A 16,625-nucleotide genomic window follows, 5' to 3' on the forward strand; every position below is an offset into this window, starting at 1 on the left:
ATTTCTCCAAACCCAAATGTAAGTGTTGATAATAGTAGTCAGGGGTCTTTATGTCAACATGATTCTGCTTTTATGTAGTTCTGATATTGGATCTCTTCAGACTTTTTCTGCTAATCTTTTCTAAGATCCCTTGTCCATCTGTTTACCCAGAAATCAAAGCCTTCACTGGTTGAAAAATGTATCTAGAATTACATTTACCAAAAATATACACTCTTAGATTTCATTTGACACCCAATTACACATGCTCTTATGAACATTATAATTGGTGCTCAAATCAAAATCTAATTTTATTGGTCACAACACATGGTTAGTAGATGTTATTGGTCACAACACATGGTTAACAGATGTTATTGGTCACAACACATGGTTAGTAGATGTTATTGCGAGTCTAGCGAAATGCTTGCACTTCTAGTTCCGACAGTGCAGTATTATCTAACAAGTAATATCTAACAATTTCACAAATACCTAATAGACAATCCTTTCACATGGAAATGCCCTACTGTACCTCTAGAGATACTATCCATCCCCAACTAGTAATAAAGTGGTCGGGCTGGTTGCTACTGGCCTCTCCAGCTTCAGGCTGAATCCCACCCATGATGAGAGGAGGTTTACTGGACACACAGGGAGAAACTACAGTCTGAATCACACCCATGATGAGAGGAGGTTTACTGGACACACAGGGAGAAACTACAGTCTGAATCACACCCATGATGAGAGGAGGTTTACTGGACACACAGGGAGAAACTACAGTCTGAATCACACCCATGATGAGAGGAGGTTTACTGGACACACAGGGAGAAACTACAGTCTGAATCACACCCATGATGAAACTACCTTTAAGGCATAAGGGTTTGGTTAATCTTAGGGTTAAGGTTAGGGTGAATGTTAGGGTCAAGGTTAGGGTTAATGTTAGGGTTAATGTTAGGGTTAAGGTTAGGGTTAATGTTAGGGTTAAGGTTAGGGTCCGTTTTAGGTTTTGGTCACACAGGCTGTCAATGGGATGTTGGTCAGAAAAGTCCATTTAGTCTTTCCCTTCTCAAACCTGTCCTCCCCCTAACCAGCTCATATCATGTATTCCACCACCAGCACACCTGATTCACTAATCAGAGGTTTGGATGATTAGTTGACCAGTGGAACAAAGTGGACTGGATCTAGGTGAACTATGTGGAGAGTCTTCCAGGGACAGTACAGTACAGACTGAGAAGCTAACAACAGTGTAGTTTACTCAACTCATTCAAACTATCATGAATATTGTTTAGAGAGAAGATCTGCACAAGGGCATAACGTTTAAGATATAGCAAGAAAGGACAATATGCAAGGTAGCCAAAGTGGAATCAAAAGTCATAGGCCTAATCATCAATCAAATATGAAATATAAAACCAAAATATAATCTACATATAAAGACAACATGTCATCTACATGTGTTATAGAATAGCTCCTTCTCACATCCCAGGTCATGTTTGGACTGGAACGGGACAACTCAACGGGCTATGCGCATCTCCCCAATAGCCTACAGACAACTTTCCTGAGTGCAATGTCATTAATGTGACCGATATGTACAGTATAATAAGCAGAGTGAAGAAGGAAAAGATCCCACCTCTGACGCACAGCAGAGACATCGCTGCTGAGATTTCCTCTGGAGCAAGAGTCCCTCAAGAATGACGCGCGCTGCCATTTACTTGGATGAGAAGTTGCACGAACGCTCCTCCAGCTCACGATACGAAATGGTGGAGAACTACAGTGTGGTGATGTGTCGTTCACGAACGAACGTCGGGAACCGAATTGCATCGCCGAAAGAGCCATTCATCTGGCTCTATGATTTGCAAACTGCTACAACTGCTTGTTGAGCTCAGAACAACGTTTTTCTGTAGATAAATTACAACATCATTATCTAAAGGGGTAAATCCTCACTGCAGAAATAATAAATAGTGGGGAGAGTGGGCCAATCTGGTCCACCAGGATTTCTTTAATTGAACTTTAGGCCCATACAAAGACAAATCACACAACATAGTCTACCAAATAACCTTAGGCAAAAATACACGAAATAAAAGTCAAGTGAAAATAGTTCTGACTTAATTGAAGCCTACCATTTGTTATTTACATTTAATATTAGCATTTTTTTCATTGTTCTAGATTGATTTTAAGCATTTTGAAGGAAGATCCGTTTATGAGTCAAATGAACCCGCTCTTTTACTTGAACGGAGCCAAATGTGCCGGTTCACCGAAAAGACTCAGAAAGCCCATCACTACGACAGCGGAGAGATGAGATCCAAAGAGAGCACCACAATCAACAGACACACTCAACAGGTAGGCGGTATGGGCGTTGGGATTTGACTGTCACAGGGACAAACTAATAAGAGGTTATACTTCATTGGAATAGGCGGTTCTTGAGTTAACTGTGGTCAATTGAAAACGGATCAACTGGATTCTTGTACCCGGGGAACAGGTGTAGTCCAGCAGTTGGTGATGGTGACATACTGAACAGTTTGACCTGGACAGGTGCACCAGAGTTGTGATTGTATGTTTGTTTGTACAGTTATGGCTGTAATGTTATTATTTTGTGTTCTCACTAAACACCCACATTTGTATTTTGTGTGGGAAATGATTGTAGGCTATGGTTGCTGTTTGTATTTCATTGAACTTTAGGCCCATGCAAAGACAAATCACACAACATAGAATTCCAAATAACCTTAGGCAAAAATACACGAAATAAAAGTCAAGTGAAAATAGTTATAAATGTCTTTATCAATTATGAGTAGCTAAACATTATCGACTTTTGGACACTGATGCGCAGGAGAACCCCTAGCTGTCAATCAAGCAGGCGCGGTGAACGGATTATGACGCTCAAGCGTTCCAAATGACGCAACAATACAGCTCCAGACCAGAGAAAGTTCATGCCGAAGATATTCTTCAGTTCAACACTAAAACTGCGCTTTGACACGTGTGATTTGAGGTGAGTCAAATATTTACAAAAGTTTACAATACATTAACCATCCGCTAGCCTACTTAGCCTATAATTCTGTCATGGTAAGATAACACATGTGAAGGTGAACGTTAATATATTTGAAATATGTTTTCTTTCTGACATTATATACCTAGCCTTATAAAATACAATTATTTATTATAGCTTTGTTATTTCTGTTGCTATCAATCACTCCATCTGTATCTACTCTTCTGTCTGTCTGTCGGACCATCTGAATTGTCTGTGTACTGTCTAGCCAGCATATGCCAGAAAGGTTCTTTCCCATATTCAAAGTCTCATAGAAGGAGTGCTGATCAATAATCAGTTTGGTCTTTTAAATCAAACTGAATACGTTTTGATGGACAGGAGGTGACCTGATCCTAGATCAGCAGTCCTACCCTGAAACACTTTGTGAACACAATCCAGGTGTACTGTGATTATGAAGTTGTGATGAGGTATTATTATATTAGTTGTGCTGATGCATGATGGGTTGTAGGCTAGAGCTTGAGGACTCAACTCTGAAGACTGTTTCTGAATTCACTGACCTGGTGAGTAAATGTTGTGTACAATGGCACCATCTAGTGACAGAAACATAGAAACACACATTGTTGCTGAATGAAGGTATCTCTTTATTTTCCAGAAATAAAACTTGTAGACCTTTCCTGCAGTCTCTGAGGAGATGGACACCTCTTCTTCTTCTGGACGATCTCCGTCTCCTACTGGGACTGTCTTCTTACCCCCTCCTATCATATGGAACAGTCTGTAAGTCATTCATCACATAACCTAGCTCTGGTCCAGGGCATTATGTGTCCTACTGGGACTGTCTTCTTACCCCCTCCTATCATATGGAACAGTCTGTAAGTCATTCATCACATAACCTAGCTCTGGTCCAGGGCATTATGTGCGGCTTGCTGAAGGAAGGCTCAGTGTCTGCAAGCTGTACGTAACGCCCTGGACCAGAGTGACACATGACCCACCTCTGGCCATCATGGACAGTCAACTCATCACATTCACCTACTGTAAGTCACAGTTGTGTGATTTGTGTTATTAAAGACAGTTAAATTGAGCAGATGTTTAATTATTATTTTAATATTGTAGTAAATTGTCTGAGTTCACTTCCTAAATAATGTGTTGACATTCCTTTGCTCCCAGCTACAAGCAGGCAGAGATGGAGGTTCACTTCCCGAGAGAAGAGAAGAAGACCTGTACAGAGAAGGAAGCCCACATGCTTGAGTTGAGGGGGAAGGATCGAACGATCCGAAATCAGAAGAAGGAGATGGACAGACTTCAAGTGTGCCTCTGGGAGGAGGAAAAGAAGAGGAGGAATGGTGGATCATAGATGGACAAGATCATTGAACAATTACAGTCTGAGTCAGACAATCTCCGAGCCCTTTTAAAAGATGAAAGGAGGAGAAGAAGAGTAGAAAGGGGTATAATGACAGAGTGGAAGGCTGAGATCCTGAGACTGAGGGAGGCAGAGAGCCAGAGGGAAGCAGAGAGCCAGAGGGAGGCAGAGAGCCACAGGGAGGCAGAGTGCCAGAGAGATGCAGAGAGAGAGAGAGAAGCAGAGAGACAGAGAGAAGCAGAGAGCCAGAGAGATGCAGAGAGACAGAGAGAAGCAGAGAGACAGAGAGCAGCAGAGAGACAGAGGGAGGCAGAGAGAGGGGAAGCAGAGACAGAGGGAAGCAGAGAGACAGAGGGGCAGGCAGAGAGACAGAGGAGAGCAGAGAGACAGAGGGAGGCAGAGAGAGCCACAGAAGCAATGGAGCACCAGAGAAAACTGCAGGAGATCCACAGACTCAAACAACTGCTGGATCTACTGATGGTGGACCTACAACTGGCCCACGTAAGACATGTCATTGTTATTATTAAAAGGCAGTGTATATTTACCCAGCTGAAAATGAATAGTGGCAGACAGCGGTACGCTAACCCAATGTTAACTCTTATTCCTTACCTTAACCTCACTGAAACTATACCTAACCTTTACCTTAACCCAACCCTAGGTCCTGAACCTAACCTTCATTTATCTCAACCCCTATGCCTTTCTTCTGCCGGTTGAATATCCACTTCCTTATTAACGTCATTACTGTTGTTGTTGTTGATAACTGTATCTGTGCAGGTTGTAAATAGTTGCATTAGTGAAGCATCATTTGTAGGAGTCATTTCTACAAGCATAAACATCAGAGGCAACATTGTTGTAACATCACACAAATTGTAACAGGAATTTCTCAACCCCCTAACTGAATGGGCAAGAAGGTTGTGTGTTTGTATTTGTACACATTTTGGACATTGATAACCATAAAATGTCTCGTAATTTTTCAAACCATGATAATACATTAATTGACAATGATTTGTCCGGATGAATTGATCAAAATGACCCTGCTATTGATGTTGTCCAGTGTTTGATTCAATTACCTAGTTCTAGGTTGTATTGCTGTGTATCGTTCTCTGCAAATCCTTTGAAAGTATGTCTTGGTCATAGATTATCACTAATTTTACCTTTTAAAATGAAGCAAGAGATTGAGAGATTGAGGCTATGGCAGAAAGTCATGGAGGATCAGCGACCAAGACTGGCCTGGAACCACAAACCTATTGAGACAGGAAGAGAGAGGGAAAGAGAGAGAGAAAGGGAGATGGAAAGGGTGAGAAAAGCAGAATTGGAAAGACAAGAAATGAAGAAGAAAGTGGAACAGGCAGAAGAAACGATAAAAGTGTTAGAACGAGAGATTGAGAGATTGAAAGAGATTGAGAAGGAAATCATATTTGAAAGAGAAAGAGACGTGCGTATTGGAGAGAATGAGAAAGTCAAACTGGTTAACGAAAAGGTAAAAGAGTTAGAGAGAGAGGTTGAGAGACTGAAAGAAGATATGACAACAAAAGAGATTCAATACAAAATCAAATTTGAAAGAGCGAAAGAAGCGTTTAGAAGACAGAATGAGAGAGTGAAACAGGTTAACCAAAATGTACTAGTGTTAGACAGAGAGGTTGTGAGAATGAAAGAAGAGATTAGATTGAAAGAAGAGACTGAGCCAGAGAGAACATTTGATAGAGACAGAGAGAGAGAAAATGATTGGAGACGAAGTGAAGAGGAGATGAAAAATAGAGTGGAGAGAGAGATGGAGATGGAGACAGCCCTCATCAATGACAAAAAGATGTCTGAATTGGAGGAAGTCTTCAAGAAAATCAAGGAACAGCGGATAGAATTAGAAAATATGGAAACAGACAAATATAAATGGAAACAGAACCAAATGGACATGGAGGAGAAGATGGAGGGTGAGCACAACAAACAGAAAGAGGTAGAAAGAAAGAGAATGGAGAAAATACCAAAACAGAGACAACAAGAAGATGAGAAGAAGAAGGAGATGGAGAGAGAAGAAGAGGAGAGACGCAAACAGAAGCACATAGAGATGGAAGAGGAAGAAAGAGAGAGGGAGAAAGAGAGACAGAGAGAGATCAAAAGGAAGAGAATGGAGAAGAGACAGAAAATTATGGAAAGAGAAGAAGAGAGACAGAGATTGAGATTGAAGAAGAAAGATGCAAACAGAAGCAAATAGAGATGGAAGAGGAAGAAAGAGAGAGGGAGAAAGAGAGACAGAGAAAGATTGAAAGAGAGATTGAAGAAGAAAGATGTAAACACAAACAAATAGAGATGGAAGAGGAAGAAAGAAGAGGGAGAAAGAGAGACAGAACAGATTGAAAGAGAGAACAATGAAGAAAGATGTAAACAGAAGCAAATAGAGATGGAAGAGGAAGAAAGAGAGAGGGAGAAAGAGAGACAGAAAGAGATTAAAAGAAAGAGAATGGAGAAGAGACAGAAAATTATGGAAAGAGAAGAAGAGAGACAGAGAGAGATTGAAGAAGAAAGATGTAAACAGAAGCAAATAGAGATGGAAGAGGAAGAACGAGAAAGGGAGAAAGAGAAACAGAGAGAGATTGAAAGAGAGATTGAAGAAGAAAGATGTAAACAGAAGCAAATAGAGATGGAAGAGGAAGAAAGAGAGAGGGAGAAAGAGAGACAGAGACAGATTGAAAGAGAGAACGATGAAGAAAGATGTAAACACAAGCAAATAGAGATGGAAGAGGAAGAAAGAGAGAGGGAGAAAGAGAGACAGAGAGAGATCAAAAGAAAGAGAAGGGAGAAGAGACAGAAAAATATGGAAAGAGAAGAGACACAGAGAGAGATTGAAAGAGAGATTGAAGAAGAAAGATGTAAACAGAAGCAAATAGAGATGGAAGAGGAAGAAAGAGAAGAAGAGAGACAGAGACAGATGGGTGAGAAAGAGAGAAAGAGAGAGATGGGTGAGAAAGAGAGACGACAACAAGAAGAGGAGAGAAAGAGATCGTTTGAGAGAGATCAAGAAGAAGATATATGGAAACAGAAGCAAATTGACATGGAGAAGGAGGGAAGAGAGAGGAAGAACAAGAGACAGAGAGAGATAGAAGAGATACACAGACGACAACAACAAGAGGAGAGACAGAAACAAAAGGAGAAGGAGAAAGAAAGGGAGAAAGACAATGAGAATCAGAGAGAGATGGAATTAAGAGATCAGCAACAGAAAGAGATGGAGAACGAAAATATGATTATGAGAGAAAGGGAGGAAGCAGGAAGAAGAAAGGAGGGGCAGAAAAATATTTTGGGGAATATTGAGGGACAGAATGAACTGGAGATAGAACAGGAGAGAGAGATGGAAGAAAAGCAGGAAGTGATTAAGAAAGCAGAGGAAGAGTACAGGGAAAGAGAAGAGAGAGGAAAGGAAGTAAGCATGAAGAAACATGTAGTAGTTAATGTTAAAGCAAAAGCACGGGAAGTCTTCAATAGGCGTAAAGAGAGGAGGTTAGAAGTGTTGAAGGGGGAACGAGAACACATAGAAAGAGGACAACAAATCAGGAGGGAGAAGGAGGAAAGACGGCTGGAGATGGAAAGAAAACAGGAGAGGGCAAGACAACAAGAGGAGCAGGATAGAAAACGAGAGATTGAAATTGCTAGACAGAAAGAAATGTTGAGACTTAGAGAGGAGGAGAGGCAGAGAGAGGAAGAGAGAGAGGAGCAGAGAAAGAGAGTCTTTGAAGGCCATTTAGCTTTAATCAGAGAGAGAGAGAAGATTTTAGAGGTAAAGAAAAAAGAGATGGCGGAAGAGGAAAGAAGGGAGATCCTTGAGTACAAGAGGGGTGACTTAGAGGACACTGAAGAGGAGGAGGAGAAGGAAGATGACAAGGAGGACATTCTCCCACCTGATAAAAGTATCCGAAGGAGAGCTGTGGGCTGGGTAAACAAGAAGTGGGAGAAGAGGAACCTCAAAAAGATAGAGAGAACCTGTCAGAGAGAAGCTGAGGAGGGCGAAAAGATCGTCCACATAGGTAAGACCTGTTTTCCCTCTGCTTATGACATCATCCTCTGTAGTCTCCTCTACACACATACGTTCCACACCAGTCATCATGTTGCATCATTGTTTCAATATAAAACTACTGTCCAAAATGGTCAAGCTGATCTGGTATCAACTTAAATGTAATGTACACAGGGAATTTAGAATGGAAAACTCAACTGGATCTCAATGACCCTGGTCTAAAAATCATAGCCTTTTGAGGCCCTAAGAAACATTTTGTTCAGGTTTTTGACTACATTTCCTCACAATCTACACTTTGCAACGGGGCGTAGAGAACATATTGCATTTTTTAAGCAAGTTTGCTGCAAATCTACACATTTTCCCATGGGGTGGAGAGAAGAATTAGCTGTTTTGAAATCTATTTCCTTCAACTTTACACATTTTGCCATGACTTATGGCATGTTAAGATAATATCTGAATGAAATTGACTAACAAAATTAATGGGGGCTCACTGTAGTTCAAGGCCCCTGGGTAATTTGACCAGGAAAGGTTTTTGGGGGGTCAGGGGGCCCCTAGTTGCCATGGGGCCCTAAGCAATCGCATATGCCTAGGGCCGGCCCTGGCACTTTTCCAAGAATAGGTGCCATTTGGGACTCGTGTTAAACTTTGGGTCAGGTCAATTCGGGATGGGAATTATTTACATTTATTTACAAATTCCATGCCATGCTCAAATGAGAAGAGTAAAGAATCATTGAGATCCATTTGTGTTTTCTATTCCTAATTCCCTGTGTCCATTACATTTAAGTTGACACCAGATCCACTAAGTTGAATGAGAACTCTACTTCTTCTCCCCTTCCAGTCATCCCTGGACCCATAAGGCTAACCATGACCCGGGCAGAGAGAGAGAGGGAGAAGAGGAAGGAGCTGCTGAAGGCTGAGGAGAGAAGGAAGAAGTTGGAGGATTTCAACAAGCAGTGGAGAGAGCGGTCCCTGCTTAAAAAACACACTCATCAACAACTGAAGGAGGAGAGGGAGAAGATGAAGGAAAAGTACCTGGAGCAGATTAATCTGGAGGCTGATGAGCAAATACAGAAGTTCAGCACCCAGTACATCACCCGGTGTCCAACCACCCAACACAGCCACGACTACAACCAAGGTCAGGAATTGCCGGGGTGGGCGACAGGTCAACAAGTAAGCCAAGAGCCTGTTGCATCTGGAGATGGCCAGCAGGAGGGGCCAAGGAGGCAACAGGCATGGGCAGAGAACCAGGAGGGGAGTTCAGAGAACCATCAGGAGGGGCCAGAGAACCATCAGGGGGGGCCAGACAGCCAGCAGCTAGAAGCTCCAGAAGAGGCTGAAACATCAGAGCCAATCTCCAAGACAAAGACAAAGAAAAAGCCAAGCATCTGGAAGAAAATTAGGATGAGGTAAAGAATGTTTAAACATCTATTCATGTTTTACACTGTTAATATACATGTCATCACTTTAAAAGTGACATTATCCAAATGTGAGGGTTTAGTGTACATGCAACACACATGTAAATATATAGATACTTACCTGTCTCTGTGATGTCTTACAGCCTTCCTGATGTGCTGTCTGCCTAGAGCTGGAACTCAATGAAGCCACAGTTCCACTGAGGTTACGTTGGTAATTAAAAGTGTCGCCCAATAATTCCTCCTCCTCTTTAAGTCATCGAGCCACATTTCCTCCTCAAAACATTTTAGTCTCCTCAAGCCAGCAAGTATCCTCTTTATCAGGCAACAAACCATCGAAGGTCAGTGACACTCCTCCCCAGAACAGATTCTCATCTTTATCCAAGTTGAATTCATCTCTGATCCCCACCTCTACAGTCCTAGAAAATATCCCAAAAATGGAAATGGTTTAAACAGAAGTCCTCCCCTCAGACCAGTGGCTCCACAGACCAGAGTTTCTCATCTTTATTCAAGTTGAATGCAACTCTGATCATTTCCACCAGGCCAGTGATGTTTGATGATGTCATTTTTGTTAGCAAAGTTTTATTCTTTAATAAAAGCATTTAGTAAAAAAGCAATATTGTTGTTACGGTGTGGATTGTTTTGTTATTTATTAGAATTGAAACATCCAGTAGTCATGGTAGATGTTAGACTTTCAATGAGACACCTAACATTCCATCAGTTTGATACAATGTGTGACATGTTATATTAGAGAGGAGTCCTCTATACACATCTATTTTAGACCATAGGAGAAATATCAGATTGAAATAGCTTCTCTAAGAATCTGAGGAGAGAGCAACAGTAGACGCATCGTTAGCTCTCTCAGTAATTGGGTCATTCCACCAATTGAGTACCTTTTGGGGAGTGTAACTTTTATTTCACCTAATTCTAACATTCTGTCATAAAGAGCACATGTTCAACTTAATATAAAACATGTTTCCCATCTCAAGAGTAACAAATACAGACTATAGCAAGTGCCTATTAAGGGCCAAATAAAGTGACAGGGTTGACTGTAACAGAGTTGACTATTTCATCTAGAATCAACCATAGATCCCCATGTGACAGGGGAATGGAATGCAAGCTTACCAAACACATGTAAATAGTTTAAACATTTCTAGACTGTCTATCTATAGGTAACAGGGTTGTGGTGTTATAATTCACCCACCCAGTGGTGATTGCAGCATGTACATCATGGTGGGGAAAACTCCCCAAAATGTTTTAGATGAATGCCAGCAAAGCCACTACACAACACAACACTAAACAATACCTTAATTGCACTATAACTTTAACAAACGATGCCCACAAACTGTTAGGGTCTACATAAAGCTGTCCCAACAGCAGAGGTTTCTTTTCAGCACCATGGAGAGAATCCTTTAAAAACATAGCTGATATGGCTGACTTGCTTATGTACAAACTATGGCACAAGGGGACAACGAGTGGACTACAGGATATCTGTAATTTAGATTAAGACAATGAGAGACCTAGGATGGACGTCGTCAATATCACCATTTGTTCAGCACTTTTGAAATGTACAGCGACAGAATTTTGAACATGGGCCATTCTTACAGTATTCTCCCTGTACACCAAGTCATAACTGCATATAAGCAGACAATGAAAGCTCGTACAATATTCGATGATTACATTTCTCTAAAACAGGCTATAGTCTACATGTGCACCATCAAGTCAGAGCAGTAGGCTAAGTTATGAGAGTGGAAAGGGACAAAATTATTAGGGTGAGGCACATGGGCTACTAACAGCTTACTACACAACATACACTTAGTATTACTTTCTTAGATACAGTATGCATATCTCCCTGTAACGATATTCGTCTTCCTCTGACGAGGAGTATGAAGGATCGGACCAATATGCAGCGTGATACGTGTCCATGTTGATAATTTATTAACATTGAACACAAAAAACAAAATAACAGGGACAACGAACGAAAACTAAACAGATCTGTCTGGTGAAGACACAGAGACAGAAAACAATCACCCACCACTAAAATGGGAATAACAGGCTACCTAAGTATGATTCTCAATCAGAGACAACGGAACGACATCCAGGACTAACACATAAATACTTCATAGAAAAAATAACATAGACTACCCACCCCAACTCACGCCCTGACCAAACTAACACAAAGACATAATGAAGGAACAAAGGTCAGAACATGACACTCCCAGGCATATTACATCATTTATAGAGAAGCATACCTTCCAACCACTCAAGAGTCATGTTGAACAGCAGGCTAGTGATTGCTTTGTTAAACTTGCAGTTAGCCACTGATTCCTTCCAAACCACTCATTGTTGAATTTGTGATTTCCAACTTTTGTGTTTATTTGGAAAGGTTGATGAGCACTGATACTTTTTATCTATAATTTCTCTTCATATGACAAGGATTGAAAAGGATTTGCCAGGAGATTGTTGACTGGATGCATGATGATGACTGCTAGCTTGGTAGCTATGATTTAGAAAATATCATGTTGAGCCAATCACGGCGCAACCAGAGAACATTACCAACCCCTACGCTCCGTATTTCTCACTGGCTGCCCCACCACCACAGAAAGCACTAAGCTGGGCTGAAACACCTGCATTTATGAGCTGCCTTACTCAAGAAAGCAAAAAAGAGACAATGTCTGTATGTGGCTTTATTAACTCAATGATTTAAAAAATGTTTTTACATTGTTTGAAAACTGATATGTGACTCATATTAATGCCAAAATAACATGCAAACAGGCAACATATATATATTGTTGTTAAACACGTGGGGCTCAAACGGGTGTGGCTCCGCCCCACCTGCCCTAAATGACGGCTCAGCCACCCACAATACTATAATCAAAGATGATTCAATGATGAATATATTATTATTAAAAGATGAGCTTTTCGTTTTTATTGGTGAATCAAAATGTAATGATTTAATCATACAGTGTTTTACAGAGGTGAAGTTAGTTTTATATTAAAGATTCAGACTTTACTCTTCAAACCTCTTCAACGGAACATGCAAGGTTGACTAGGCTACCGGGGCGGCAGGTATCCTAGTGGTTAGAGTGTTGGGTCAGTAACCAGCAGGTATCCTAGTGGTTAGAGTGTTGGGTCAGTAACCAGCAGGTATCCTAGTGGTTAGAGTGTTGGGTCAGTAACCAGCAGGTATCCTAGTGGTTAGAGTGTTGGGTCAGTAACCAGCAGGTATCCTAGTGGTTAGAGTGTTGGGTCAGTAACCAGCAGGTATCCTAGTGGTTAGAGTGTTGGGTCAGTAACCAGCAGGTATCCTAGTGGTTAGAGTGTTGGGTCAGTAACCAGCAGGTATCCTAGTGGTTAGAGTGTTGGGTCAGTAACCAGCAGGTATCCTAGTGGTTAGAGTGTTGGGTCAGTAACCAGCAGGTATCCTAGTGGTTAGACTGTTGGGTCAGTAACCAGCAGGTAGCCTAGTGGTTAGAGTGTTGGGTCAGTAACCAGCAGGTATCCTAGTGGTTAGAGTGTTGGGTCAGTAACCAGCAGGTATCCTAGTGGTTAGAGTGTTGGGTCAGTAACCAGCAGGTATCCTAGTGGTTAGAGTGTTGGGTCAGTAACCAGCAGGTATCCTAGTGGTTAGAGTGTAGGGTCAGTAACCAGCAGGTATCCTAGTGGTTAGAGTGTTGGGTCAGTAACCAGCAGGTATCCTAGTGGTTAGACTGTTGGGTCAGTAACCAGCAGGTAGCCTAGTGGTTAGAGTGTTGGGTCAGTAACCAGCAGGTATCCTAGTGGTTAGAGTGTTGGGTCAGTAACCAGCAGGTATCCTAGTGGTTAGAGTGTTGGGTCAGTAACCAGCAGGTATCCTAGTGGTTAGAGTGTTGGGTCAGTAACCAGCAGGTATCCTAGTGGTTAGACTGTTGGGTCAGTAACCAGCAGGTAGCCTAGTGGTTAGAGTGTTGGGTCAGTAACCAGCAGGTATCCTAGTGGTTAGAGTGTTGGGTCAGTAACCAGCAGGTATCCTAGTGGTTAGAGTGTTGGGTCAGTAACCAGCAGGTATCCTAGTGGTTAGAGTGTTGGGTCAGTAACCAGCAGGTATCCTAGTGGTTAGAGTGTTGGGTCAGTAACCAGCAGGTATCCTAGTGGTTAGAGTGTTGGGTCAGTAACCAGCAGGTATCCTAGTGGTTAGAGTGTTGGGTCAGTAACCAGCAGGTATCCTAGTGGTTAGAGTGTAGGGTCAGTAACCAGCAGGTATCCTAGTGGTTAGAGTGTTGGGTCAGTAACCAGCAGGTATCCTAGTGGTTAGACTGTTGGGTCAGTAACCAGCAGGTAGCCTAGTGGTTAGAGTGTTGGGTCAGTAACCAGCAGGTATCCTAGTGGTTAGAGTGTTGGGTCAGTAACCAGCAGGTATCCTAGTGGTTAGAGTGTTGGGTCAGTAACCAGCAGGTATCCTAGTGGTTAGAGTGTTGGGTCAGTAACCAGCAGGTATCCTAGTGGTTAGAGTGTTGGGTCAGTAACCAGCAGGTATCCTAGTGGTTAGACTGTTGGGTCAGTAACCAGCAGGTAGCCTAGTGGTTAGAGTGTTGGGTCAGTAACCAGCAGGTATCCTAGTGGTTAGAGTGTTGGGTCAGTAACCAGCAGGTATCCTAGTGGTTAGAGTGTTGGGTCAGTAACCAGCAGGTATCCTAGTGGTTAGAGTGTTGGGTCAGTAACCAGCAGGTATCCTAGTGGTTAGAGTGTAGGGTCAGTAACCAGCAGGTATCCTAGTGGTTAGAGTGTTGGGTCAGTAACCAGCAGGTATCCTAGTGGTTAGACTGTTGGGTCAGTAACCAGCAGGTAGCCTAGTGGTTAGAGTGTTGGGTCAGTAACCAGCAGGTATCCTAGTGGTTAGAGTGTTGGGTCAGTAACCAGCAGGTATCCTAGTGGTTAGAGTGTTGGGTCAGTAACCAGCAGGTATCCTAGTGGTTAGAGTGTTGGGTCAGTAACCAGCAGGTATCCTAGTGGTTAGACTGTTGGGTCAGTAACCAGCAGGTAGCCTAGTGGTTAGAGTGTTGGGTCAGTAACCAGCAGGTATCCTAGTGGTTAGAGTGTTGGGTCAGTAACCAGCAGGTATCCTAGTGGTTAGAGTGTTGGGTCAGTAACCGAAAGGTTGCTAGATAGAATCCCCGAGCTGACAAGGTAAAAATCTGTCATTCCTCCCCTGAACACGGCAGTTAACCTACTGTTCCTAGCTAGTTGATGGAAATAAGAATTTGTTGTTAATTAAAACCACTTAAGCTTAGGGCTTACTTTTTCGAACAGTCTGTTAAAAATCGCGCAACATTTCAGCGTCCTGCTACTCATGCCAGGAATATAGTATATGCATATGATTAGTATGTGTGGATAGAAAACACTCTGACATTTCTAAAACTGGTTAAATCACGGCTGTGACTATAACAGAACGTGTGTTTAGTCGAAAAGCCCAAGGAAAACTGATCACCAAAAAGTGGAAAAAATATCAATGCGCCACTTGCATGTATTGTCTATGGCTCAGCAAATTAGATGGGGCCGAGATTACAAGTCCTACAGCTTCCACACGATGTCGCCAGTCTTGGCAATTGCCTGGGAGTTGTTCCTTGGTCAAACGAAGAAGAGAGACCCCATTCCTTCCGGTCTCCGACAGGATGTTTTGGAAGAGAGATTTCCGACCATGATTTGAAGACGTGGAGCTATTGAATACCCCGTGATCAATTTGATAGATTATTAACGTTTACTAATACCTAAAGTTGGATTACAAAAGTATTTCGAAGTGTTTTGTGAAAGTTTATCGTCGACTTTTTTAATTTAAAAAAATGACGTTGCGTTTTAAAACTGTGTTTTTTTCTGGATCACACACTTTTCATAGATGGATATTTTGGGCATATATGGACCGATTTAATCGAGAAAAAAAAGACCCAATAGTGATGTTTATGGGACATATAGGAGTGCCAACAAAGAAGCTCGTCAGAGGTAATGAATGTTTTATATTTTATTTCTGCGTTTTGTGTAGCGCCGGCTATGCTAATTATTTTGTTTACGTCCCCTTCAGGTATTTCGGGGTGTTGCATGCTATCATATAATAGCTTCTCATGCTTTCGCCGAAAAGCATTTTAAAAATCTGACTTGTTGGCTAGATTCACAACGAGTGTAGCTTTAATTCAGTACCCTGCATGTGTGTTTTAATGAACGTTTGAGTTTTAGCGAGTGCTATTAGCATTTAGCGTAGCGCATTTGCATTTCCAGATGGCTGGGTGGGACGCAGACGTCTCAGGGGACGCTAAGAGGTTTAACTGACTTGCCTAGTTAAATAAAAAAAAACATATATAAATGTAATACTCTAAATCGGCTGATGATAGTGTATAAGTTACACCCCTTGTTTTTACAATTCGGTGTCATATTCCCTTTTTGGAGGTGAAATGTAGCTAAAAATGTGCCATCCTCTGTTCAGAGGGTTAAGGAACCGTCTTAAAACTGCATCGCATACAATTGCCTGTAAATGAAAAAGGTCAATACCTTCTCAACGACATGACAGAGATCTCAAACTAATTTGACACTGTAAAGAGACCTTTTCTCTCGAATGCAATTAGTTACATATTTTTTACTTCTGTAAAATCTACTAAATGTAAAATAAATCACTTTACACAAAAATACATTAAAACATCAATATCTCCCACCCCATTAGACTTTCATGAATACAACCAACTGTTATTGGTTCAGGAACCTCATCCCTCCAATCAACAACAACAAGTTTTGTATTTTCTCACTTTAAGAATTTTCTATAAATTTAAATCCACTTTACATAAAAACAAATCTTAATATCTTCCACCCCATATGACTTTCATGAGTAAAACTAACTGTGATTGGTTCAGGGACCTCATGCCTCCAATCAATAGCAGTTAC

At 41.6% G+C, this 16,625-nt stretch overlaps 1 protein-coding gene across 1 annotated transcript; it reads left to right on the forward strand.

The window, feature by feature from the left end:
* Positions 1-6,797: 6,797 nt before the first annotated feature.
* Positions 6,798-10,313, forward strand: LOC135561588 (trichohyalin-like). Its single transcript, XM_065003299.1, has 3 exons — positions 6,798-8,320; positions 9,146-9,713; positions 9,866-10,313. The coding sequence occupies exons 1-3, from the start codon at positions 6,850-6,852 to the stop codon at positions 9,888-9,890; spliced, it is 2,064 nt and encodes a 687-aa protein (XP_064859371.1). The 5' UTR covers positions 6,798-6,849; the 3' UTR covers positions 9,891-10,313.
* Positions 10,314-16,625: the final 6,312 nt, after the last annotated feature.

Source organism: Oncorhynchus nerka, linkage group LG18, assembly GCF_034236695.1.
Source record: "Oncorhynchus nerka isolate Pitt River linkage group LG18, Oner_Uvic_2.0, whole genome shotgun sequence".
Classification (NCBI taxonomy): Eukaryota; Metazoa; Chordata; class Actinopteri; order Salmoniformes; family Salmonidae; genus Oncorhynchus; species Oncorhynchus nerka.